General features: G+C 47.6%; 1 protein-coding gene and 1 long non-coding RNA gene across 5 annotated transcripts in view; one reads left to right on the top strand and one right to left on the bottom strand.

Moving 5' to 3' along the window:
• Positions 1-141: 141 nt before the first annotated feature.
• LOC122173670 (uncharacterized) lies at positions 142-4,414 on the bottom strand. The gene is made up of 2 exons (XR_006174358.2): positions 4,064-4,414; positions 142-3,395 (listed from the first exon to the last, which is right to left on the bottom strand). It is a non-coding gene; the product is annotated as an uncharacterized LOC122173670 (long non-coding RNA).
• ADAMTS9 (ADAM metallopeptidase with thrombospondin type 1 motif 9) overlaps positions 1,647-25,305 on the top strand; it is a 140,925-nt gene continuing 117,266 nt past the window's right edge. For all 4 annotated transcript variants that reach the window (XM_005297850.4, XM_005297849.4, XM_065550678.1 and 1 more), the window contains exons 1-4: positions 1,647-2,043; positions 2,754-3,130; positions 5,661-5,823; positions 23,704-23,990. In XM_005297850.4, the coding sequence (XP_005297907.2) occupies positions 1,791-2,043; positions 2,754-3,130; positions 5,661-5,823; positions 23,704-23,990 (1,080 nt within the window). In that variant the 5' untranslated portion in view covers positions 1,647-1,790. The remainder of the gene's footprint in view (positions 2,044-2,753; positions 3,131-5,660; positions 5,824-23,703; positions 23,991-25,305) is intronic.

The raw sequence follows: 25,305 nt of genomic DNA, 5'->3' as shown, positions 1-25,305 counted from the left end.
GTGCACGGTCCGGTGTGGTGACTCCGCCCACTTGCAGTGACCCCCTTTTGCTAAAAGCCAGGCGAAAACACGCACAAACAGCGGGTTTGGGTCGAACACCAAGTGGGCCCAGCAGCTTGAAGTTATTTCAGAATGGTTTGGTCTCTTTCCTATTTTGAGGGTTTATTTTAACTTGTTTGTACATGCACAATCAATTAACTGTGGGCACATCCAGATGCATGTTGTATAGGCGATTTACAGAAAGAGAAGCAAATAAAGCAAAGATGCAAGACTGAGGCAATTCAATTCGTGGAGGAACACTCCAGTTCAGCTATTCTGACAAAGGTCTGCATTCTGCTAGCCTGCTACGCCATCGACAATTAAACGAACTGCAGAACAAGTCGCTGCCTTCTAATGCTGAACAAGGAACTTGGAGAACTACAAAGCCTTTCTTTCTTAGCATCACTGTAGACCTGCCTAGAACATGTCCCCACCCCAGCTGGCCTGGGTGACAGATTTAAAGAGACATAGCATGCATATCCTTGCATGGGACAATTTGTTGGTCTTCTCATTCATTATGTAAAGTCTGGTGACTTTTGCTCCAAGTTCACAGAGAGTTAAGTAGTTTAAAAGTGCTAGAGAGATCATAAGTAACTTGCTTTTCATTTGATTAGAAGCCTTGAAATCTGAGAGCATCTTTCCCCTTCCTGAAAACAGGGAAAAAATTAAAGGGACGACCTCAATTTAAATATGGAGCACAATTTAAACTAAATTTTTATATAAAATTTAAGATCAATGGAAATATTTTGAATTAAAAAAAAAAAGAGGCCATGTAATGTTTGGCACTGCCGAAATGAAACGGACAATACACAGAACTGGGCCACATCACCCATTTTAATTGTCCTAACTCTGAGAAATGCACAAGAAAACAAATAGCACCAAAAGCGGCAAGTTAATTGAATTTTTAAAGTTCTTGTACTTTCACTAAACAAAAGTAAAGAGATTACTTTGTTTACAAGGTATGGGTGCTGCCACATCCATTTGGCTGTTTTTATTTCTTTTAAAGAGAGAGGCTCTCATTCTCACTCCTTTGAATGCATTTAACAGTGTTTCTTTTTCAGATGAACTATTCATTCCGGGAGGAATAAACTGATCCAAGTCGATAAGAGCTGCGTATATTTTCAGAAAGCCAAAGTCACTAGGTGTAGAAGAACAAATAAGATTCAAGAAATCATTAGATTCTCCTGATGAGGCAGCTTTAAGTTGAGAAGGGGGGGGGAAGTGCACAACAGGGAACAAAGTACAGTGGTAGAGTTTAGTACAGTGAGATTCTTGCTGCAGTGTTCAGCTTCTTGTAAATCTCTCTCCCTCCTTCATCCCTCCTCCCAGGGAAAGGAGTCCTGGCCTAGGTACTGAATCGGACAAGGTCTTTTCCCCTGGAAAACCAGAAGCAAAAGCTTCCTTGGAAGGGAAGAAAGTGACACGCTAAGAAAGCAGGGAGGAGCCCTCCTCCAGAGGCGGGCTCTGGGCATTTGCTTTGCCGGAGACCGCCCCCCTCCGGTCTCCTGAACTGGTTCCCAAGATCTCCGAGGGCACCAGCTAGAAGGGGGGGGGGGGAGAGAGAGGAAAAAGCAGCCCACCAAAAGTGCAGCCGCCGGCGCTTCCCTGTTCCTTCCCGAGCCCCTCTCACTACACTATGCTGGTGTATCCGATACCCCGTGCGCGATCATCCCTCCTCCTCCTGCTGCCGCTGCTAATCTGCTCTCCGCTGGCAGTTGTGGTCACCGCAGAGCCCAGGGGGAACAAATCGGATGCGAGCGGTTCCCACTTTTAATAAAGTGAAGTTGGGGGGGTGGGTGGGGGGAGCTCTGAAGCAGGAGCAAGGGGTGGGGGCGGGGGTGGAATTAAAAGGGGGGCGGGGGGAGGCTGCTCTCTGTTCAGGAGCCGCTCACACCACCATGCCGCTGGTGCTATGGGCACTGGGATTAGGAACACTCTTTCTGCAGGACGTCTTGCATGTAGCCACCGCAGCAGCGAGGAAGCAGACGCTGCATCCAAGACAAGGTAAGAAGATGCTTTTGGCATCCCGAGCTCCTTCAGGGAAGTTTCCAGTTCTTTGGGCCGTTTCTTAGACCGCATTTTAACCTGGGGGGGGGGGGGTATTTCTACAACTCTGCAGTATCCGTTTCATGGATTTCCCTTGGCTTGCCCTCAGTCACCAGTGACAGAACTTTAAAAAGTCGTGCGACTTTCTCAGGCTGGGAAAACACGGTGCCCACAGGGCAGGGGGACAGAAGCGGCCGAACATGGTCTTCATTTCCTTGAAACCTTTCTGAAGCTGCAAATAGCCTGAGGTTAGAAACCCCTTTGAAGTGGAGGAAGGGTGCAGGGTTTGGGCAACTGGCCGTCCCTGGTGGGTTTATAGAAAAGCTAGGGATTCTTCTTGTGCTGGTGGAGGCAGGGATTGCCTTTTTTTGAGTACAGCGCCTAGCTCTGTGGGGGTCCTGGTCTAGATTAAAGTCTCTAGGTGCTCCAGCAATGCAAATACAGTACCACTACTTCACCACCCCGTGGCTGTTGCAGGCAACCGAGTGGTGCACTGATTTGTTTGGTAAGGATAGCTACCTCTATCCTCCCCCCTTGCTAGATACAACTTTAGAAAGCCAGGCCTGTCTGCTTTCATCCAAGAGAAGTGTGTGGGGAAAAGCTACGCCTTGCCTGACCTGAGCGAGAGAGCGATTCTTTACCGGGCATGTGTCTGTTCCTCTTTGCAGCCCAACTGCTGGAGAAACTCCGCGAGTTCGAGATCGTCACCCCCACCCGTGTGAACGAATTCGGAGCCCCCTTTCCCACGCACGTACACTTCAAACGAAAGAGACGAAGTATTAATCCTGACCCGGACCCTTGGGCCACCGACGACTCCTCCGCACACTACCGGCTTTCCGCCTTCGGGGAGCAGTTTCTGTTCAACCTCACGGCCCATTCTGGATTTATTGCGCCACGTTTCACGGTCAGCCTCCTCGGAGCCCCGGGGGTTAACCAAACCAGGTTTTACAGCGAGGAGGCCAGCGACGTAAAGCACTGTTTTTATAGAGGACATGTGAATACCCAGCCGCAGCACACGGCGGTCATCAGCCTGTGTTCAGGGATGGTAAGTGACTTCCCCTCCGCCTTCTTTCTTCGCTGCCTCTGGGGATTTCCGGGCCTGAGCTTCGCAGCCAGTCTTAAATCCGTATCTGCCAGGTGGTTATGTTTACACGAAACACCTTGCTGCGGAGTGCTTTGCCATGGTTCTCTCGCACTCCAGGATCGCCTCCGCTCCGCAGGGAAGTTGTGGGACGGCGGATGTCCAGGAGCTCGCCGCACTCTCCCCTGCGAGCTTGAGCGAGCTTGCCAGGGGCTCGCAGGGTCTGGGTCTGCGGGGGCCAAGTAGCAGTGGAAGTAACTGACGGCCACAGCTGTGTCCGCCCTGCGGCATGGGAGCCCGGAGCCTCTGCCCTGTTTTCTCTGGAGGTCACCAGGGGCCGGGGCTTGTTCACACGCCGGGGTCCGGGAGCACCGAGCGGAAGCAAGAAGGTGGGGTCACCCCGGGGGCTGCTCGCCACACGAGCCGGTGCCTGCTGACTGGACGCCAGCCGCAGTTAAGGTGGAGCGAGGCACGCGGGGGCGAGGCCCCCTTTCTGTGCCCCCAGCAACCACACCGAGTTACCCCCCCCGCAATGCAGAGAGGCCGCTCCAGTCCGCTTAGCTCTTCGCCCTGCAGACGCGCCGGGCTGACTTGGGGGGGGGTTGCAAAGGTCTGGCCTGGAGCTCTCCCCTAAATAGAGCTGGGGGGGGGGTAAGCCACATCTGTCCCAACGTGAAGTGAAGGACAGGGGGTGCTAGTGCGGCACCCCGGCAGAGATTGCACATGCTGGGGGTGTCTCCAAACTTCCACGTGGGACAACCCCCCTTCAGTCCCCAGTCCTGGCAAAACGGCCACCCAGTGGGGATGGGGGCCAGTCCTGCAAACTCTGCCCCCCCCCCATTCAGGGGGAAAGAAGAGAAACCCCCAGAGCAGGCAGGCGGGATCCAGCGTACTCACCAGGGTGGCCGAGCTGCTGCTGCTGGGGAGTCCCATGGCAAAGCCCCCCCGCCCTTCGGCGCTTTCCCGGGGGCTGCGCGCTCCCAGCAGCGTCCCCTGTTTGTTGTTGTGCTGAGCCGGGGTGGGCGGGGGCGAAGGAGCCGGGGCGGGGGGGGGGAGCTGCAAGGAAGCCCAGCAGCACCGGCTGCAGGCAATGCCCTGGCTGCAGCACGGGGCCTGGAGGTGTTTGCACCCCCCGGCACACCTGTGACCCACTCCCCAGATTGAGATGGGGGAGGAGAGGATTCAATTCCCCTGACCCCCCACCCCACCAGTCAAGCGTGCCGCCTTAAGAGCGCTCCCTTCCCGGGGACGACCTTAAGGAGGTGCGAGGCACTTTGCCAGCCCCAAGCCAGGTCTGCTGGGGATTTAAGGAGGCCGGAGGAGATGGCAAGACGCCTTCTCCATCCTTCCAGCTCGGGGGGGAGGCGCTGGGTGGAGAAGGAGACAACACAAACAGCTGTGCAGGAAACTGGCGGGGAGAGGAGGGCTTGTCTGGCTGCTTTCCCCTGAGCTGGGGCTCATGCCCTGGGAGCTGGGCTTAGCCATGAGTAGGGAGCCTTTCCAAGGATGATCCTGACCCATCCTTGCTGGGGTGACCTGTGGGAGACTGGCCAGAGCGCCTGGGCACTTTGCTGATACCTTCCATCTCCTGGGCAGCCCCCACCAACAGCCTTCCTGGTTAAAGGGGTTCCCCAGGGAGAACTGGGTGCAGCGGCTGCCTGCCCCCTTTCGGCCCCAGGCAGGCCGCCCCTAGCATACCTGTCCCCGGAGATGCAGGTGGATACGCTCTGCACAAGGCCAGGGCGTTCGTGCCTGGGGGCGGTGCAGCTGATGCTCAGAACTGGGATCGTGCTCTAGTACCTGCATCTTGGCAGGAGGTCAGACTAGCCGACCCTGGTGGTCCCTTCTAGCCTTATGGTTCTACCTTTTTGTCTTATGACATACTTTTGCCTGGGAGTGGTGTTTTTTCCCCATGGCCTGCTCCACAGTCATGTGGGCTAGAAGCTTTGATAGTCTCTCCTAGGCAGTAGCTTCACCAGGTGAGTTCCTTTCCCGGATCAAGCCACTCGATACCATGCTCAGCTTGTCTCCGCTCAGAGTTGCTCTTGGCATATCTTATGTATGAGAAACAGAGAGGGCAGAACATAATAGGGCCCAACTCTGTCCTAAGATGCACTCCAACATCTCCCATTGAGATCAGGAGTAATTTTGCAAACATATCCGAAGGAAGAACTGGGTCTAATATGTGTCCTCTCTTCACACAGGGCTGAATTTTACTCCTGGTGAGTAGTAACTTACACCATGAATAATCTCCCTGGTTTTAATGGGAGCAAAGTCTACAGAGTAAAGTGCTACTCAACGTAGCAGAATTGGGCCCATAGCTTTCAGCCACCGCAGATGTAGGGGTTGCTTGCCAAACTGAACATTGTAAGGAAGTGTAAATGCCCTAGAAACTTCTGCATGTTCCCATGTCCATTTTATACGGTAATTATGTAGGCCTAGTCTCTTGCATATTCCAACTGGAAGCTGACTACCTGTCTCTCTCCACTCTCAGCTAGGCACATTCAGGTCTCACGATGGGGACTATTTTGTAGAGCCGCTGTTATCGCCTGATGACCAAGAATATGAAGAAGAGCACAATAAGCCACATGTGGTCTACAGACACGGTGCACCTCAAAAAGACTCACCAAGGGAAAGGCACACTTGTGATACTTCAGGTATTCGTTTGACTATTCCCCATACAGTCACTTCCATGATACTGCATTGCTGAATTATAAACCATTTACCGTGCTATGGGAGGGGACGTTGGCACTGTTTGGGCTAGAAGTAATTGTGGGCGTGCGGTATTGTGAACGTCTAGGTGTGGTGCTCTTTGCTTTGGGGATAGTCTGTTGCTATTGTTCAGGTGAGGTACATCTTGTCTTTGACTTCTAATTTAAGAAGGTCAACCGGAGGCCAAATTCTACCACTTCCATCGCCACCGTTGATCCCAATCATGCCTACCGTGGGGTAAAGTAGTCATCTCTGAGCTCTTGTGGCTTAAATGGCTTCTGTGTCTGTACCACCTTACTTCTCTTCCCTCCTAACCATAAGCCCTAAAATACACAATTTTTCCTACACTTCAGCTGAAACTCACTTGTGCCTTCAACTTCCGTCATCTTGCTTGCTTTATTTCCTTCCATCGTGGTCTTTCTAGGCCCGATCTCTCCTTACCTGAATTGGTCCAAAATGCAATGACTCGTTTCTTCTCCCAACCATTCCTCTTCCTTGCCAGAGGTTACTTAATGCTCTCACTGATTAATTTACTTCTTGGGTCTCCTGTTTTCTCCCCATGTTCGGGCACCACTCCTTAGTGTACTAAACCTACAGATGCCTCTTGTGTGGTATATTGCAACTTAAACACTATGGGCATGAATCTGCCAACCTTACTCAGGCTGAGTGGTATGGTTACTTTTCAAGTAGGTGGGATTACTCATGGAGTAAAGGTATGATTTGATGTGAGTAAGAGCAGCAGAATATGGTTGCTTGTATGCATTAGCGAGTACACAGTGAGAATCTCCTTTGGACTATTATGTGATGCAGTTGTATTGTATTAGTGCTATACAGAATTTACATTGTATCTTACACTTGTGGCTCATTGTGGGAGGGAGGATATAGGCAGTGGTTTTGCCATTCAAATGTAAGTCTACATAGAGCTGGTATGGTGACAGAGTGATTCAAGGAGATGTCCCAAGGCACTGATCAAAGACCAAGGTAGATTTCATGGTAATGGAAGCATGGTGGTACACACACGTGCACACACATTTGGGGGAATAATGGTACATCTCACAAGGCTTTTATTGTTTGTTCTTCCAAGGGTTGCTGCTGGACTATGCCACTCTGGTTTCTCTCTTCCAGCTGTTTCTGCTCCCTTCTTTGAGATCAGATGCAGGAGACTCAGAACAGTTGGAAAGAAACACGGAATCTGGCACAATTCACCAGTAACCCCTGGAGGAATGGACCAGCAGATCTTGGAACTCCTTGAATCAAAGGTAGATGGAAAGGCCCTGAATACAAGGCCCTTTCCCTTTGTGGAGTGATCGCATATCGTTCAACCTTGTGCCGCGTCTAATAGTTTCAGGTCAGGTGTTCGTGCTCCACTAGCTTTCGCAAGAAATCAACCCGCTGTATTATTCTGCTTAATTACCCGGGTCTTTTTCTGTCCTCTGCTAATCTGCTGTACTTCCCCTTTTCCTTTGCTGCTTGTTCTTTATTGCTCCACACAGTGTGGAAAAAGAGAAGCCCCAATAAGTTAAAGCTCTGTCCAAATAATAAGATTCAAAGGACCCAAAATAGGCAGCATGGTTCTGCCCTTCCCCCATTTCTGGTTCAACAATTTTAAGTGAATCTTGTGATGGTGACAGGTGCTGTGTTGTTAACTGTGGACACTGAAATAGAGTAAGCACAGCATGGTCAGTGGCCATATGCACTTCCCTCCGCTGGCTTACCAATATCCTTCCGCCTTCAGCAGGCCCTAGAGGCAAGAGAGAAGCTCAGATGACTTCAGGGAAAAAGTGAAGCCCAGCAACATTTTCTCAAGTTTATCTTTAGGAGTCAGTTTGGAGTCACCTTTGAGCAAACTGCCGTGTTCACATCAGCCAGGGGAAAAGGAAATGATCTCATTAGAATTTATGAGCTCAGTTGCATTGTACCTGGGATCTGTAGATGACATTAAACTTATACTGTTGCTGCAGCCAACATGTGAAAAGTCCATTTGTACTGCAAGTTAATGGGGAAAACGGAAATCCGCCAAAAGCGGAAATTCAACCCCAGAAAAGACTTAAACCCCAAACCTGCAATGAGCTTTCCATGGGCAGACCCCTTTGCAAGACTGTGGCTTTATTAAATCTCTCTCTTAGAGGCTGCTGTGCACAGAAACGATTTCTACACAACATAATGTTTTCCAAGTATGTTCTTAGCATAATGAAGTAGTTGTAGACATCTTACAGTGTCTAAGAAAAGCTTCTCCCCCTGAGCTATGATTGATGGTTAAAGTAGGGTCTTTCATTTCCAGTGATCTCCAGGAAGCATTTATCATTAATATTATTAGTTTTCACTTGATCAGGTCAGCGAGGGAATGCAGGCATATTTGTCTTTTTGGTTCTGCTAAATTTTAATTAGCCGTTTCTTATAACTGCTTTTTAGATACATGCAGTGTGGGCTCTCCTGACCACATGACCTAGCTCTTCTGCCATACAGATTAATGGACTAATGATGTGTGTTATAATAAACTATTGCCAAGGCTTTGCTGTTGTTCAGTATAGCAGGCTATTGTAGTTATGCTGAGGTCCTGGGTTATGAGGCTGTTAATAGCAGCTTCTCCTTGTTCTTTCACTGTTGGCCTGTCCCATATCCTTCTCTCTGTGTCTTGCTTCCCGCCAGAGTAGTTTGGGAGTTAAGAAGCGGCCTTTGTACCCTCACTAACCCTTCCCTTCCTTTGGCCATCACAATAGAGTCCCAGAGTTTAAGCTGATCTAGTCTGATCCTCCTGGGTGTCACAGGCCACCAACAGCTCCCAGCCCATGGATGCTAAACCCCAAAGCCAGAATGAGAGCAAAGTATCACAGCCCACAGGAGATTAGACTTTTCTGTGCCAGAGAATAGGAGGCACCAGTGTCCAGCGCACCCACAATATCAGGGAAATGATTAAATGAGATCTGGCAAGTGACCGCACCAACATGCTGCAGGGGAAGGTGAAAAAACCCCAAAGTCACTGCCAAGCTGACCTGGGGCAAATGCCTTCTTGACCCACATTTGTTGATCAATTAGGCCCTGAGCATATGAGCAAGGACTAACCAGCCAAGCCCCTGAGAGAGAGAATGCTCGGTGCCAGCGCAGAGCCCATCCCACCCAATATGTCATCTCCAGCTGTGGCCATTCCTGATGTTTCAGAGGAAGGAGATAAAAATCTTCCAAGCGTATGCTGGGGAAAACATCCCTTCCTGACCCCTGCAGGTGGCTGGCTGAAACCCTGAAGCATGAGCTTCAGGAGCATAAGACATAAACTGCAAGTGAGCCCCAGGGCTGCCTCCTACCATCACAAGCAACCCTTTCATACAGTTGCACTCATAAATGTTGTCAGCTCTCTCTTAAAACTAAGTTGGTTGCCCCCACAACTCCTATTGGGAGGCTGGTCCAGAACCTCGCTCCTCTGATGGTTAGAAACCTTCTTCTGATTTCCAGCCTGAATTTGTTCATGACCCATTTATATCCATTTTTTCTTGTACCAAGCTGTCCTTTAGCTTAAGTAGCCCTTCACCCTCCCTGGTATTTACCCTCTCCCCCTCCCTCCCCATGTATTTATAGAGAGCAATCCTATCTCTCTCATTTCTTTTTGCTAAACAAGCCAAGTTCTTCCACTTTCCTCTCCTAAGATGAGGCCCTCCATTCCCCTGATCATTCGCTGCACCTGTTCCAGTTTAAATTCATCTTTCTTGAACATGGGGTGACCTGCTGAGGTGATTCCTCCCCTGATTTATACCCACGCAGGTTCTGGTACAGTAACTAACTAACTAGACTTGCTTGAACAGCATTTAAAAAATGAAGACTGGCCGGGGTGGATGTAAAATACCTCTAGGTGGTGCTACTTAGACAAGCTGCCCACGGCAGCCCTGCTCTCTCTCCTTACTTCACACCAGCAGAGCATCTCCATAAAACCTTCCCCTAGGTATTACAACTACCACTGGATTTTTAAGCAGTCCCAATTAATGAGGTGGAGATTGAGAGCTTAAAAAAATGTAATTTTAATCCAGAAGGGAGACCGCTCAGTGAAGGCGGAGAGCTGAACTTCCTGAGCTCAGTGGAGGGAGGGTCTGCCGCTGCTGTCGAAAGGAAGGAGAATCTGTATTAGAATCACTTGAGAGATCGTCCAATGGACTGGATGATAACTGTGCGCTCACCTGTGTACACTCGCAGGTCCTAAGGTGAAGGAGTTCTGTAGATTCATAGATTTCATGGTCACAGGGGAGCACTAGGATTATCTAGTCCACGACACAGGCCAGGAAACCTGACCCATAATTTCTGCATCAAGTCCACAACTACTGGTTGAACTAGAGCATGTTGTTTAGAAAGACATCCAGTCTTGATTTAGTCCAGCTACGGTTATTACTTCACCGACAGGAAACCTCCCCTATATCTAAATAAACCACTTCGGTTCCTCTCTCATTCTGTTCCATACAATTTCCAGAGGGGGTTGGATGCACATGACTTCTAACATACTGATTTTTTTCCCAAACACACCTGTATGTGTGTACATGTCACACAAACTCCTTAGTTGTGCTTATATCTGTGGCTTTCCCTTTCCAGCCTGCCGCCTCTATTGAAGTTGTTAATTTGATTTGTTGTTTTCAGAAAGTGAGGGATAGGAAGCCAACCCCTTCTGTGCTGTAGGGTTCTTTATTTCATGTGTTTTCTTTGTCTGGTTTTTGCTGCTTACCTTTCTTTCCTTCTGTCTCTTATCTCTTCTGGGGTGTGTTTTTTGGTCAGTTTTGGTTAATTTATTTCTGATCTTTTGCTACTACTATCTATTCATGCTCCAGCTATTTTACGGCTTGTCTGGAGCTTTCTGGTTTAATTCTACCTGTCTGTTGTGTTTTGTTTTCTCAGTATTGTTCTTGCTTATTATTTACTCCCAATTTGCCCATTTCTATATCTTTTACTACAAACCCCTTGCAAGAGTTATATTTTAAACTAGCTATTTCTGTTCTTCCCTCCTTTGCGTTCCAATTGTGTTCTGATATCTGCCCTCTTACCACCTGACTTTTCTTTATGCTTTTTCTGTTTTCTTTCCAGCTTCACAACAAAAAAACGTTTAGCACAGGCTCCCCCCGCTACACCTCATTTTTCCTTCTGTTTGGCATAACAGACTCAGGCTGTGGCTGAAATAGACAAGAAGTTTTTTCTCCTATGTAGGGACAAGGATCAAATGTGAGCACTGGCTGCTGTCCCCACTTTCATTGCTAGAATAGTAGGCCCCTTCCACTCGTTTGCCTCGGGATTCGGAGATAGCAGTGGGTTTTGGATGGCAGTCGTAAGTCATGTTGGGCCTAGCCCTGTAATGGTATTTGTTAAAGCAGAAGCATCCACTGGGGCGAAACTCTCTGATGAAACAGCAGCACTCACCTCATTGGTGCGACGCTGATAAGAAGATGATGAGAGTCCTCCCCATCTTGAAAGAGCCAGGAAAAGGCCGTCCTGTTATTTCATATTATCGTGGTGTGACAAGATGGTCGATATAGTATGGTGGGTCCTGCGCTTTTCTTGGTGGGGGGAGCTAAAATACCATCCCTTACCCCTGCTCTTGGGGCACCGAGGGCCCCACTAGTGGCCCAGGAAGGTGGTAAAGGAGGGAAGCGGGGGAGGGGTCTGGGTTTGCTTCTCACTCTGAGTCCCAGCCCCTCTTAACCCCTGCAGGTTCTTACCCTCTTCTCCCTTGGGTGGGATACCTTCAGTCCTTAAACGCTGGGGGAGGGAATGTCCCTCCCCTGCTGGGGCAGGGTCTCCTTTACTCTGGTTTTCTGTTCCTCCAAGTCTCACAGCACACTTCCAAGCTCCAGTCCTCTCGCCTTCCTCCTTCCCCCTGACTGTCTGAAGCAGGGGGTTTTATTGGGTTTCTAACAGGACCTTAATTGATTAACCTGTAGCAACCCTCCCTAGTCTACAGGGAACCACGCCTTAACTAACTTAGGGTTTAATATACTTCCCTTCTACCACTTCCCACTGCTCCCTGGCCCTCCTGTATCACAGTGGTAAGAAATGAGAGCTGGTCTCAGGTTAGTGCAGGACAGAGGAGCCCTGAGCTGTGGGAGAACAGGCAGAACTTGCTACAGCAGAGTCCCCTGCAGACACGGACTGAGGAGAGGAAATGCGGTTATGTTGCAATCTTTTCTGTTCAGTTTCCACAACCCTACCAGCCCCGAGCTTTACTTGCACCAATGCTCGTTAGGAGCCGCTCTCGAGCGTAGAATGTTCTAGCACCTCCAGAAAGCGAATGCAAAAGTGTCACAAATGCGAAGTCCCAAATTCTGACCCGCGTATTTCGACTTACCATTCTAAATTCCTGCTTGATTGTTTAGCTTCAGTGAGTCAGCAAACAGAAACGTCCCCACTCCTTGGATAGCTAGCTCCCAGAGCACCAAAAAATAAACATAGAAACGTTCCGAAGACATTCGCTAGCTCTAGCATTTGAGAACTGCTCAGTCCGCTCGTGGACGGTTTTTTGCCAGCGGGGAGAAAGGTGAAATGCAAAGTAGCCGTGAATTATTTGCTCCTCTCTTCAATAAAGAGGCAGCTTTTGTTGCAGTCACGCTGAGTGTCATTATTATCTTGTAGGACACTGACGTTTCCCAGACTTCTGGCCAGATGAATGCTTGCAGTTCCTGAAGTTGTAGGCTGTTGAATGTGCGGTTATCGCATTGATAAGGTGGCCAAAGTAAATAGGTCAGCTCCTCCAGTGGAGTAAATCCGTGTAGCTCTATTGGGTTCAATCCATTTACACCATAAGTGGTTCTAGACCCTGTTCCGTAGAAGTAACCTATTCCTGTGTAGACCTAATCTTATGTGGATTCCATTTGGTCCTTTTCTGATGATGCCACAAGAGTCATGGTACAAAATATGTCTCGCCGTGCAACTGACACGCATGACACTGAACTAATCAGTAATGTGTCACCGATTCTCAGATACATTAGTGAGTAACTTGTAATACATTACGCTTTCAAAGTAACTTTTAACGGCCTTTCCTGCTGAACACAACACTGGAGAGTCACCGTAGCCTGGGGCCATTTGAACTGTGGCCTAAGCTACCAGATCGTTGTTCTAATTAAGCCTTTGTTAATTTTGGGCCTGATCCTAGGTGGCGCTGAGCACCCTCCATTCCCATCATCCAGTCTGTTGTCATCTCTCGCCCTGAGATTACTGGTGGCGCTCCCTTGCTATGGACAGGGTAGCTACAGCCAGGGCATTCCCATTGGCCTGGGATTGCCCCTCCTGAGTCTGCCAGAGCCTGGATTTCTAAAGCTTATGGGCCTACTGCAAATCCCATCTTTCCTCACAAGCCTATAGGGAGGCTGGGGTCCCATAGGTGAGAGGCTCAGACCGAGGAATGACTTGGTGGGGGCCTTGTCGTAGGAGAGGGTAGAGGGTCTTCCATTTCCTTTGTGCAGGAGAGACTGTAAACTGGTGTTTGTGTGATGGGAAACGGGGGTCACAATATTTGATTGTAAGATTTTTATGATGGGGTGTGCTCAACTTTAGGATGTTCCTCAGGCTGTGGCTAGCCACCAGATACATTGAAAAGGCGGGTGTGTGAGAGAGAAAATGAGTCTTGCATGCCATTGAAATATCTTTAAATGAACACCTGATTCAGGATAATGAGATTATCTGTGACTTGTTAGAGTTCAATCTCCCCTTTCCCAGAATCCCCTACCTCTGCTTCCATATCTCAAGATTATGTCTCTTCCTACATCCTCCCAACCTGACACACCCTTACCCTGCCTCCCACCCCAGGCACTCATCCCTGAGGAATCATTCCCATCTCTGCTTCTGTGTTTCTAGCTTGCAGTATTGTTGTGAGTCTCACAATATTGGCTGTGTGTTTTAAAGCCCCAGCTCCTGGACTCATGTGACTAGGTGGCAATCTCCGCTTTCCTTTCTTACAGAAGTAAGCTCCTGGCTCTTGTGGCTGTGAAGAAAAGCCTGACGTGAAACCAGAAGGCAAATAAAAACATACCTCCCAATGGTTCTAGTGGCTAACGCAGGGCGCAGTGTCATTCAAATTTGGACCAGCTGCCCCTCCATAGACAGAAAAAGAGGGGCGGCTGAACCAAACCTGAGTGGCGCAGTGACCCCAGGCGCCAGGTTGCAATACCACTGGGTTTGGGGGCCCTCTCAAATGGGGCTCTGGGACAACCTGCCCCTTTTGCACAATCCCCCCGCCCAAGTGGCCTGAAAGCGGGAAATGTTCCCAGCTTTAACTGTGACAAGGGGCACATGGGGGTCAAAGAGGGACAGTCCCGAGAAACCCGGGACTGTTGGGAGGTCTGTAACAAGAGTCCGACCTTTATTATTTTTAAGCCAACCCCATGATTGTGTGGGGCCTGACTCGTGATTTTTGACAGGAGTGCCCCTATGATCCCAGACGCTCTCCATTCCCCTGCTGATTTCAACCTCCTGCTGCCCCACACTCAGACAGAAGCTGGGCCCCTGGGAGCGTAGATTGCTGGAGCCACACTACTAGGGCAGGCAGTCCTCTGTGCCCCACCCATGGCTTCTTCTCTGCTCAGCCCACCCACCGCTGCCTCCTTGTGGCTGGAGATTGGAATGACAGCTCAGCAGAGCAAGACCCGGACGGGCAGCACAGCAGAACTTCAGCCCACCAGGAAGCGCGGGGAAAAGTGCCTGTGTCAGGGCAGAGGCATCCGGAAGAGGAAAAATTCGGGGAGGATGAGCCCTTCCTCCCGCTCCCAGTGGAAGGCCAAAGGAACCAATTGGTTAATAGCAGGCCCAAGAGAGGGGGAACGAAGCGGGGTAGTGGAATAGTAGGAGGACACTGGCACAGCTTAATTTTACTGGGCAGGTGGAGACAATTTCGGGAGGGGAGGGAGGAAGCTGAGGGAACAGCCCGAGGCTGCATCTTAGTGCAACTAAGCAATTGCTTCTCTGCTGGTGGGCCGGGTTGGGCTGGGAGGAGGCAGTTGGGCCCACTGGGCACTTTTCTGTCCCCCAGCTGGGCGGCCACAAGGCTGCTCTCAGTAGCCGGCTAGGCTAAGTTTCCCTCCTTTGCCCTCCCACTGGCTCTGAGTGCCGAGCCGGCCTAGGGCCAGGGCCTCCTGTCCAGTCCAGCTCCCCCTCCCATGAAGGAGGTTCCAGTAGGCAAGAGGAGAAGTGGAGGAGGTGACTCAGCCCTGGGGGTCTGGTGAGGAAAGGAGGGGGGCTGACTGGGATACAGGCACATGGGGTCTTTGGGAGGGATATGGGCTTGGGGGAGCCTTGAGGAGGGGCTTGAGAGAAGATGCAAGACATTGGGAAAGGGGAATGATTGAGGAGAGGGATGTCAGCAAATTTGCCCTGTCTGGGGCTTTGTAGAAGGGGTGGGGGGATTTGTGGTAATTGTGAAGGTCTATATGCCCCCCCCTTCCCCCATACCTTCCCTCGGTTTAGCTGGCAGTTAGCCCACTGCCTGCAGTAATCTGCTTGAGTGCTTAAGAATTCATAGCACGGGAATCAAGCGGCGTAGACCGGAAGGTGTAATGTTTGCAGGAGCGATATTAAATGTTGTTGTGCTTTGAGCTGTTCACATGCTTGATACGTTTCAAGAAGAAAACCCAGGATTCAGGGCCAGCAGGGCAACTGTCCCTATGAGCAGATGCTTCTGGGTTGGATTTTTCTGATGATCAGAATACATAGGTGCAGAGACTGAAAAGGTCCCAGTGGGGCAAAATAGGCCATGACCATTAACAAGGAGATGAATTTGGGCCATGAGATCTTAGTCCTGTACTCAGACATCTCAATCTATGGCACAGTTTGATATTTCAGCGTGAAACGACTTTTTGTTTCAAAATTCTTGTGCGTGGTAGAAAAAAGGTTAAATCGAAACAAAGTTGTTTTTTTTTTTTTCAGAATTTGTCTTTGTGGAGAATTTAGAAACTTTCTGGTTTCGTTCCTAATCAGAATAAAAACAAATGCAGAAATCTCCAAATCCTTTATGAATAGGGATTTCCATCCTCCGCCTGGCTTTAACATGCCTGTGAACAGTGTGCTGTATGATATGGTTTTGCTGTATAACAGTTTTGTCTGTGCAGATGCTATAAGTTTATATCTATAAATTTTTAGTGAATTCTTTTGCTGTTAAAGACTCTAGATCTAATTTATACACTCTATACACTGTTAAGCATAGAATCATAGGGTTGGAAGGGACCTCAGGAGGTCGTCTAGTCCAACCCCCTGCTCAAAGCAGGGCCAATCCCCAACTAAATCCCCCAATGGTCTCCTCAAGGATTGAACTCACAACCCTGGGTTTAGCAGGCCAATGCTAAAACCACTGAACTATCCCTACCCCCGATTGATTTGTATGTGAACTTTCTTTGGTTTGCAGTACAAGTAGTAATCAGACGGTTATCATTTTTGTCTCGTATGTATGAACGTAGAATATGTTGTTTTTCATTGGATTCTTGTTTGGGTTTGATTATTCATTTCCCATTTCGTTTTTGTTCTTTGCGCCCACCCCGCAGTCCATAAATGCTGTTTTCTATATCCTACTGTAGCAATTGACAATTCTCCGGGTCCATAGTCATGGAAATGGAGTTAACATCCTGTGGAGTTATCATTAATTCTGCCTTTGTCAGAATTGTCCGATTGTCAGAATATGCTACCAAGCAAGCCACTCCCCTCCCCTCTCTTTTCACTCCTCCATCTCTAGCTTCCATCCTAGCAGCATAACAAACTTCCATCACCAAAACTAAATTCTGCTCTGGATTACACTGGCGTAAATCTGGAATAAATCCATTGACTATAGTAGAGTAACTCCAGATTTACACGGTGGTGTAACAGAAAGAGAATTTGCCTTTAAAAGGGAAAGATCTGAGTTTGTCTTCTGGGACAGTTCAATGAATGCCCATCATTTGAATAAGGTCGGATTTTTTGTTTATTTTGCTTAATCCAAATACAGTAAACACCGTATTTTGAGTGTGCACGTTTCTTGAAATCTGGGGTGGATCAGGGGTAATGGAGTATAGTCTCTTCCATCTATAGGTGACTGGTTTAGAGCCCTCCTAAGATGGTAGTGGCCGATGCTTATTTTTGTGAAATGAAATGCCGGGTCTCCCTCTAATTCTGGTCTCCACATCACAGAAACCGCAATCAAAACTTCACCCCCTGTTAGCGGCCTCGGCTGGCATGGAATCTGAACTGTTCCTCTCACTCCTAGCGATGGCCCCATGAGGTCAGGGTTGAGGCACATTAGTAATAATATTGCAAAGCTTGTGTTACTGCTCCCCACATTGTACCTGTGCGTTGGGCGGAGAGAAGAGTTTTTTGTTTCCCTCGTGTTCTCGTTAGCACCTTTCATGAACTTCAGTGAAAAGACTCTTTGAAACCATTAGATGTTTTTAAAGGGAGGTAAATAAAAAAGGCTATAAGGGCTGTTTAAAACACTGCTGTGTTGTTTTGAAGTTCATTGTAAGGGTCTATTCTCCTTTCCTTGCATAATTGTCACTGGTAGCAATCGGAGTTAAAATTCCTATTGAGAGTTAGAACAACAGGGTTGGATTCAATAGCCAGTACTCCTAGGTGTGTTTCCAGCGATTTCACTGGGAGTTCATGTGAATGTAGGTAGCAGGATCAGGCCTATATATTGAAACCAAGCACATATACAAAGCCATTCTGCAAGGGTGGATTGCCTATAGCTCTCCCTAACAACGTCAGTTCTAGGGAGTCAGGTCACAAGGTGTTTAACCGCCTTGAGGGAACTCGGTTAAATTTTGCTCAGCTTTATGAAAGCGTGCAATAATTAACTTCCTAACTATAGCTTTAGCATCTGCTTCGCTGGGTCAGAGCAGTGTTAGAGACTTTATAGACGAACTACCAAAGAGTGAGTCTTAAGTACTAAACCACCTGGTTTATGTATTCAAATTGCATTTGATAATAAGTTAGTTTAAAAGCACTTTTTTTTTTTTTCTTAAACCTGGAAGGGAATTTTAATACTGTTAGCTAAGAAGCTCCTTCCCTCCCCCCCGCCCCAGCTTTCATGAACTTGAACTGGAATTGCTTTCATTGTCACATGCCTTATTTAATTGTGCAAAATGCTTTCTAGTCCCAAGGGCAAGTTAATGTGGAAGTGGAAAGGATTAGAGCTATTAGGGACAAGTGATCACTCTTTTAATTTTAGCATAACAATAGTTACTACTTCAAAAGCAATCTCGATGTCTACTCCTGTCACCCTTACTAACGCAATCAGTCGGAGTACCCCTATAGGGCCTGATTCTCCATTGCCTTTGGGTCTGGTCCAAAGTCCATTACGTTCAATGGAAAGAGTCCCATTGACTTAATTTCAATGGTCTTTGAATCATCCTTTGGCCAAACTGAACGCCATCAGACCAGGATGGTAGCATTTTACCTCCAATGTGCACCACTGGAAATGACTGCACAATGTACAAGGCCTATGTTGTTTGCTTGTGTGAATAAAATTTACAGGATTGGGTCTTTATATCTTTCTGTTGGCTTCGTTTCTTCCTTCCTGTTGCAAGTGAAAATGAATTGTTAGAGTTTAGCTCCATCAAGTACTGTACCGGGTGGTTGCTAAACTGAAGCAATCATTAAAAACAGACATGGCTTAAAATCCAATGTTAGGAAATTGTTAGACTAGTTCTTTGACCACGTTTAAATGAATATCAACTGTTGGAGCTGTACAAAGGATAGCTTCGTTCAGTCTTGAATTATTAATCTAGTGGTGGCTTGGCTTTAAACGCCAGGCACTTGAAAAAACATCTCATCATTGCGACTTGGATTTTATTGTGAATAAGCCAATGTCTTGTTCCTTAAACCCATCTAATTACATCATGTGTAGGTAGGTGCTTTCCAGTCATTTGCGAGGAACTGAGAGATTGCCAAACAAATATTTTGGTTCCTGTTATCTGTTGATATATCAACGTGGTAGACGAATGCAAAACATCACACTCTTATTATAGCTCAAAATATAAGCGTTTTTCATTGCTTTCCATGTTTTCAGACTAAGCTTGCCATTGTTAAGTTAAATTTTGCAGTGTTGGCTCCAGGGTATTAGAGAGACAAGATGGGTAAGGTAATATCCTTTATTGGACCCACACTGTTAATTTACGGTATTCTGAGTGATGTCTGAGTTTTTCATTTCTGCTTAATTAGACTACAGAATGTAGATCTATTCGAGAGGTACGGATCATTTCTATCCTTTGGTGGCCATCTTAATGGTGACAAGTTAGATATCAACAGCTTTAGACCATATGCACAATTGCTGTTGGGAGTTTTATGCATGGCTTGAGAGCAGTATATCGCGGTTAGTGTTTCGTTTCTTTTACAAATTAAAGTGTCCCATTTCTGGCTGGTTAAGATAACAGCTCATTATTCTCAAAGTACATGAGTGGTTTTACATCAGTTGCTGTCATAGAATATCAGGGTTGGAAGGGACCTCAGGAGGTCATCTAGTCCAACCCGCTGCTCAAAGCAGGACCAATCCCCAGACAGATTTTTGCCCCAAATGGCCCCCTCAAGGATTGAACTCACAACCCTGGGTTTAGCAGGCCAATGCTCAAACCACTGAGCTATCCCTCCTCCTGAGTGTGCTTAGTTTGTTAGGCCAGGTCTACACTATAAACGTGTATCAGTATAATTACGTTGCTCTAGGGTAGTTTCACTGACCTAACCCCCGATGCAGGCAGCACTATGTGGATGGGAGGACTTCGCCCATCAACATTGGTGTAGGTGGATTAGCTATGCCGACGGGAGACACTCTCCTGTTGGCGTAGTAACATCTTCACTAAAGCATTATAGCTATGCAGCTGCAGCACTGTACGTGAAGACAAGCCCTCAGTAACGAGGTTGGAATACCCAACCCAGTGTATAAATCTGACTGACTGGTGCTTTTCTGGGGCGCCTATAGAGAGAGACATGGAAGGATTAGATGGATATCCATAAATGTCAATAAACAACGATTTCACCAAACACACACACACACACACCCCCCGATGACAATCTGTTTCCATTGAGAATCGAAATTGACAGATAGGTAAAGCAATAAAAATGCTGCTTGAGAAAGTATGAGAGATTGATTTTAAGGCTATTTACTGTGTGTATTTTGACAATTTGTGTTTGAACTGATACAAAGCTCTAACTTTTTGAATCTCAACCACCTCTCTCTTTAAAGAATTGTCTGACCCCTTGCCCCATAAGCTCCCGCAACTGTGAACGTTTAAAATAGATAAAAATAAAACAAATACTTACAACTCATAATTTTGCGCAACTGTGAAAATTTAAATTGATACAAATAAAAAAGCTTTAACATAAGTATTGTTATTTTCCATCCAAATTATAAAAATGAACTCTGCCAACCCTTCCCCACCCTCTCTATAGTCACACACATACAACTGCTCTACATTCTTAATTCTAAGCTCGCATCTTCGAATAACAAGAGTAAGGCAGCAAGTACCAAACTTCCCTACCCCCTTAACTGTAACCCATTGCTGTATTAAAAACAATTACTTAAGAACATAAGAATGGCCCTACTGGGTCAGACTAAGGGTCCATCCAGCCCAGTATCCTGTCGTCCGACAGTGGCCAGTGCCAGGTGCCCCAGAGGGAATGAACAGAACAGGGAATCATCAAGTGATCCATCCCCCATTCGCTTCTTTTCCTTTTTGGATCTAAGGACCTTGCAGAACTTTACCATAGAAATGCTGCAGACCAATAAGGTCCAACTAACCTGTAAAATTACAGGAAACCATATTGTGAACCAACCCCACATTCAGTCTGCGTTGCACCTGGCAGTGCTGTCTTCTCCCTTCAGGGCTGGGCTTGGCTGGATCCAACTCAGGGGTGGGCAAACTTTTTGGCCCAAGGGCCACATCTGGGAATAGAAATTGTACAGTGGGCCATGAATGCTCACAAAATTAGGGTTGGGGTGCGGGAGGTGGTGAGGACTCTGGTTGGGGGCTTGGGCTCCGGGGTGGGGCCAGAAATGAGGAGTTCAGGTTGCGGGAGGGGGCTGAGGGCTCCAATTAGGGGTGCGGGCTCTGGGGTTGGGCTGGGGATGAGGAGTTTGGGGTGCAGGAGGGTGCTCCGGGCTGGGACCGAGGGGTTTGGAGGGTAGGAGGGCGGGGGTATGGGGTTGGGGCGCAGGGGAGGCTCAGGGTTGAAGGGTGCGAGCGGTGCTTACCTCAAGCGGCTCCCAGAAGCAAGCAGCATGTCCCTTCTCGGCTCCTACGCGGAGGCGCGGCCAGGCGGGTCTGCACGCTGCTCAGTCCACAGGCATCACCCCTGCAGCTCCCATTGGCCATGGTTCCTGGCCAATGAGAGATGCAAGGGCGGCACTTGGGGTAGGGACAGCGTGCAAAGCGGAGCACCCTGGCTGCCCCTACATGTAGGAGCCAGAGGGGGGCCATGCCATTGCTTCCGGGAGCCATGTGAAATGGCCTGTGACCCTGCTCCCCGCCTGGAGCAGGGCAAGCCCCAGACCCACTCCGCAGCGAGAGCTCGAGGGCCGGATTAAAACGGCTGGTGGGCCGGATCTGGCCCACGGGCCGTAGTTTGCCCACCCCTGCTCCAACCAGTGCTCAACTTGGCTGCCAGTTTTGTACCCCTGGCAAGAGAATTCACTGTTGATTAGTCAAGAGCTTCCAACTCCTAGCTAAGGGGTATGTGTGTACATGCAGGAATGTCTGTCCTTAATGCAAACTTGGTTAATAACTTCCTGCACTCCCTCTAGGACAGAGGTTCTCAAACGGGGGGGTCGGGAGGCTATTACATGGGGGGTCGTGAGCTGTCAGCCTTCACCCTAAACCCCAGCTTTGCCTCCAGCATTTATAATGGTGTTAAATATATAAAAAAATTATAAGGGGGGGTCGCACTCAGAGGCTTGCTATGTGAAAGGGATCACCAGTAAAGAAGTTTGAAAACCACTGCTCTAGGATACTCAAATTGCAACTATTTGTTTGCAGTCAGTCAAGCCTGTATACTGCCCCCTAGGCTGGGAATGTTTCCATATCCACTCACAGCAAGTAGAAACAGCTGCTGTAATTACAGCTATAAGATTTTTGGCCCAAAACTAGAAAAGAAAAGGGGATTACATATAGGTATAATTGGCCTGCTTCTGCACTACTTCTTAGCAGATGCAGGTGGCACGTGACCCGGATTCATCACCGAATTTGGTCTTCTAGTTGGATCATTAGCTTCCCTGGCCCGGGCTGAGTACTGACGGGCAGTGCAACATGAACGCTGATCCATCTCCCCCCACTGCCACGAAAGCTTATGCTCCCAATACTTCTGTTAGTCTTAAAGGTGCCACAGGACTCTCTGTTGCTTTTTACAGATTCAGACTAACACGGTTACCCCTCTGATACTTGCCAGCTATATATGAATGCCAGGGGTTTTTCCAGGCTTCCTACTCAAATAGCTGTTATGTGTGGATTGTTAGCTGTCCTAAGGTAGTCCACACCAAACATAAGGAAACATGGCTGGCCTTCCTATGAGTTATGTATTGGTTGCTGTACGGTAGCAATTCATTTTAGAATGTCGTGTATTGACATGGAGGAGGCAAATTATCCGTTCTCCGTTGAACAGTCATTGGGCCATACGCTTAGCTGGCTGCTGCTATTTATTAACATTTTAAAATCAGTGCTTTGGAAATTATTACTAAAACCTCCGAAAAGGAAACGGCACATGTCAAATAGCCAAGAAGTTCCCTATCGTTGAAATCTTGTTTGCACTCTGAGCGTTCCTTTGTTCCGTAATATTCTGCTTCCTGTACCCTTCTCAGTGGGTCAGATAAGGAAATTGGATATTTTTCACCAGCATGATGAAATTAAAGGAAAGCTACAAAGACTTCGAGGTCTGTAGGCCGTTAGATGAACAGGGCTGATTTGGCTTTATGTTACTTAGCAGTACTGAACTGTTTCTCTTGGATGAATCACATTCAATTAGCTACTTCCTCTGATGAGCTGATTAAAATTTAAGTGGCATCAAATACCAGTGATTTTGCTCTTACACTTAAATAATGCTATAATTACGTACTAATCAGATGGTAAATCTTAATTGTACATGTTCCATATGTTTCTTTGCCCATGCTCCCTCCTCACTCTGTCATCTTCATATCGGCTTTTAGCATACTTTCCAGGGCCCTTTTTATGTTTTGCCTAATTGAATATCAAAAGCAGTATATGTGAAACTTCCTGTGTTCTAGTCTTTAGTCAGTGGCAGCTGTGTTATTAGATGACCTTTACTGTTTCGGTGGCACAGAATAATAAGAGGGGAAAAAATATTTGAAGCACAGCCATGCTATTGTTACAGGCAGAAATGAATCATATGTAATTGCTTCAGTCTTTGGTTCCCAAATCTGGCAGTCCTTATTCCATCCTTCACTTGTGCCTGAGTAAGAGAGGCAGGATTCAGCCCTTGTTCTCTTATGTGGGTTAATAGCCACGTTGGACACACATGGAATCTGTACGCAGACAGAATAGTTACAATTCCTGGATACAAATAGAACAAAATTAGTTGATTTTTTTTTTTTAGTATGAATTCTTCCTACATACAGGATTACTCTGGTCCTGGTCCAGCAATGCATTTAAACACGTCTAGCTTTAAGCATCACTGACTTCAATGGGACTACTCATGTCTTTAAAGCTAAGAACATGTTTAAGTGCTTTGCTAAACTGTGGCTTTCCATGCAATCCTTGTTTTGCATGGCTACTTAGAACAAATCTAAATGAGTGTAGGAGACAGGCTACTAGCTGTTGTATGAACTGAAGTGTGTTCCTAACGTGAAAAACGTGTGGTTTTGAATGCATTCAATCAGGAATCCATCTTTTTTTAAACCATAGGGCATGAAAATAGTCACAAGAAGAGCAAGAGGAAAAACCGGAGAAGACAATGGCAAGAAAGTAGTCTGTTCTCGGACGTGGAGGTATTAAAACATAGCATAGCAGGAAATCAATTTTCTACATATAACAACAAGACTGAGAACACAAGTGATGACAAGATGCACCGAAGGACAAAGCGATTCCTCTCCTACCCTCGATTTGTGGAAGTCATGGTGGTGGCAGACAGCAGAATGGTTGCCTACCATGGAGCTAATCTGCAACACTATATTTTAACATTAATGTCAATAGTAAGTATCAAAATAGAGGAAGAATTTCCCCCTTGGATTTTACTCGCCCCATCCTAAGAGGGTGCGATACTCATAGCTTGTGTACATCAAGTACTGTACTAAAGTCAGGATTAGGTAAAGATGGAATGTGGCTCAGATCGACAAAACTTCAGCCATGTCCTCCCTCAGTATAGAAAATGTCGGAACCCACAAGAGACTCTTCCAGTCCTGTTGGATGGGTTCTTCCATCCCTGGCTCCACCACACAAATTAACTATTCCTGTGGTTCGTTCCTTCAGTTCCCCAAGTCTCCAGCAATAGGGTTGCCACAGGCTAGCGCTGCTGTCCTTGGGATCTAGTCTCCTTCCCACTCAGGCCCGTGTGATGTACAAGCTGAATGGGAATCTTGCCGCATGTGGCTTCCGAGCGTACACAATCATGAGGGTGGACCCCCTCCCCTTTCCTACATGCTGGGATTTAGAGGTTGAGTTGTTACCCACTTTTCTTTGCTGCTTAAAGCTCATGAAGAGTAGTAGTATCAGTTGACTTTCCATGATGGTAGTAGGAGTCTCAGCGGCAACTCTTGCTTGTGTGCAGTGGTAGGGTGGTTTTGCTGGCATCTTCCTTAGCGTTCTCACCCCATTCAAGAGCAGGTGCAATGCTGACAGACCCCGGTCGTCAGCGGGCGGGATCGAACCTGGGACCTCTGGAGTTTAGTGCATGAGCCTCTATCACATGAGCTAAAAGCCAACTGGCTGTTAGCTAAGGCTGTAGAGCAAACTCATTAGTCTCTCTCTCTCTCTAAGTGGTCTCGGTGCCACTAGATGGGACAGAGCACCACCCCCAGAAGGTGGGTTACGCAGGCTTAATGGTTCCAAATGCCATTGGAGCTTTGTGCTAAGCTCACTGATCAGCTCTGAGCTTTCTGTGCCTGCCGAGCGCCGATCTCTACCCTCAGCACTGAAGCAGACAGCCATGTGAGCTGATGCTATGGGGGCAGATTCTGGATCACAGAACTCCACGTTCCCTAAATCAGATGCGATCTCTGAACTCAGAGTCCAGATCCTGGGGCTCAAAAGACACTACCACTATCTGTCATTAGAGGAGATTAGGTCAGTGTTTAGTTAGTGCCCTTGTTTCTCAGAACAAAGGCTTTTTTCCCAGCATAGCAACAGCTTTCCTCTTGCTGCCTAATGTTCAGTGACTCTCTTCTTTGGTGCATGGGACACTGAACAGCCTGGAAATGCATTTTGATATTCACTTGGATAATTTATGCTCTGCTTTCCAGAGATGAGCTGTCCAAAAAAAAAAAAAAAGTTAAGTTCCCTGAAAGCCTC

Source organism: Chrysemys picta, chromosome 7 (assembly GCF_011386835.1).
Source record: "Chrysemys picta bellii isolate R12L10 chromosome 7, ASM1138683v2, whole genome shotgun sequence".
In the NCBI taxonomy this organism is placed as follows: Eukaryota; Metazoa; Chordata; order Testudines; family Emydidae; genus Chrysemys; species Chrysemys picta.
Note: the sequence above shows the minus strand (reverse complement) of the source record. Positions and strands in the feature narration are given on the sequence as shown.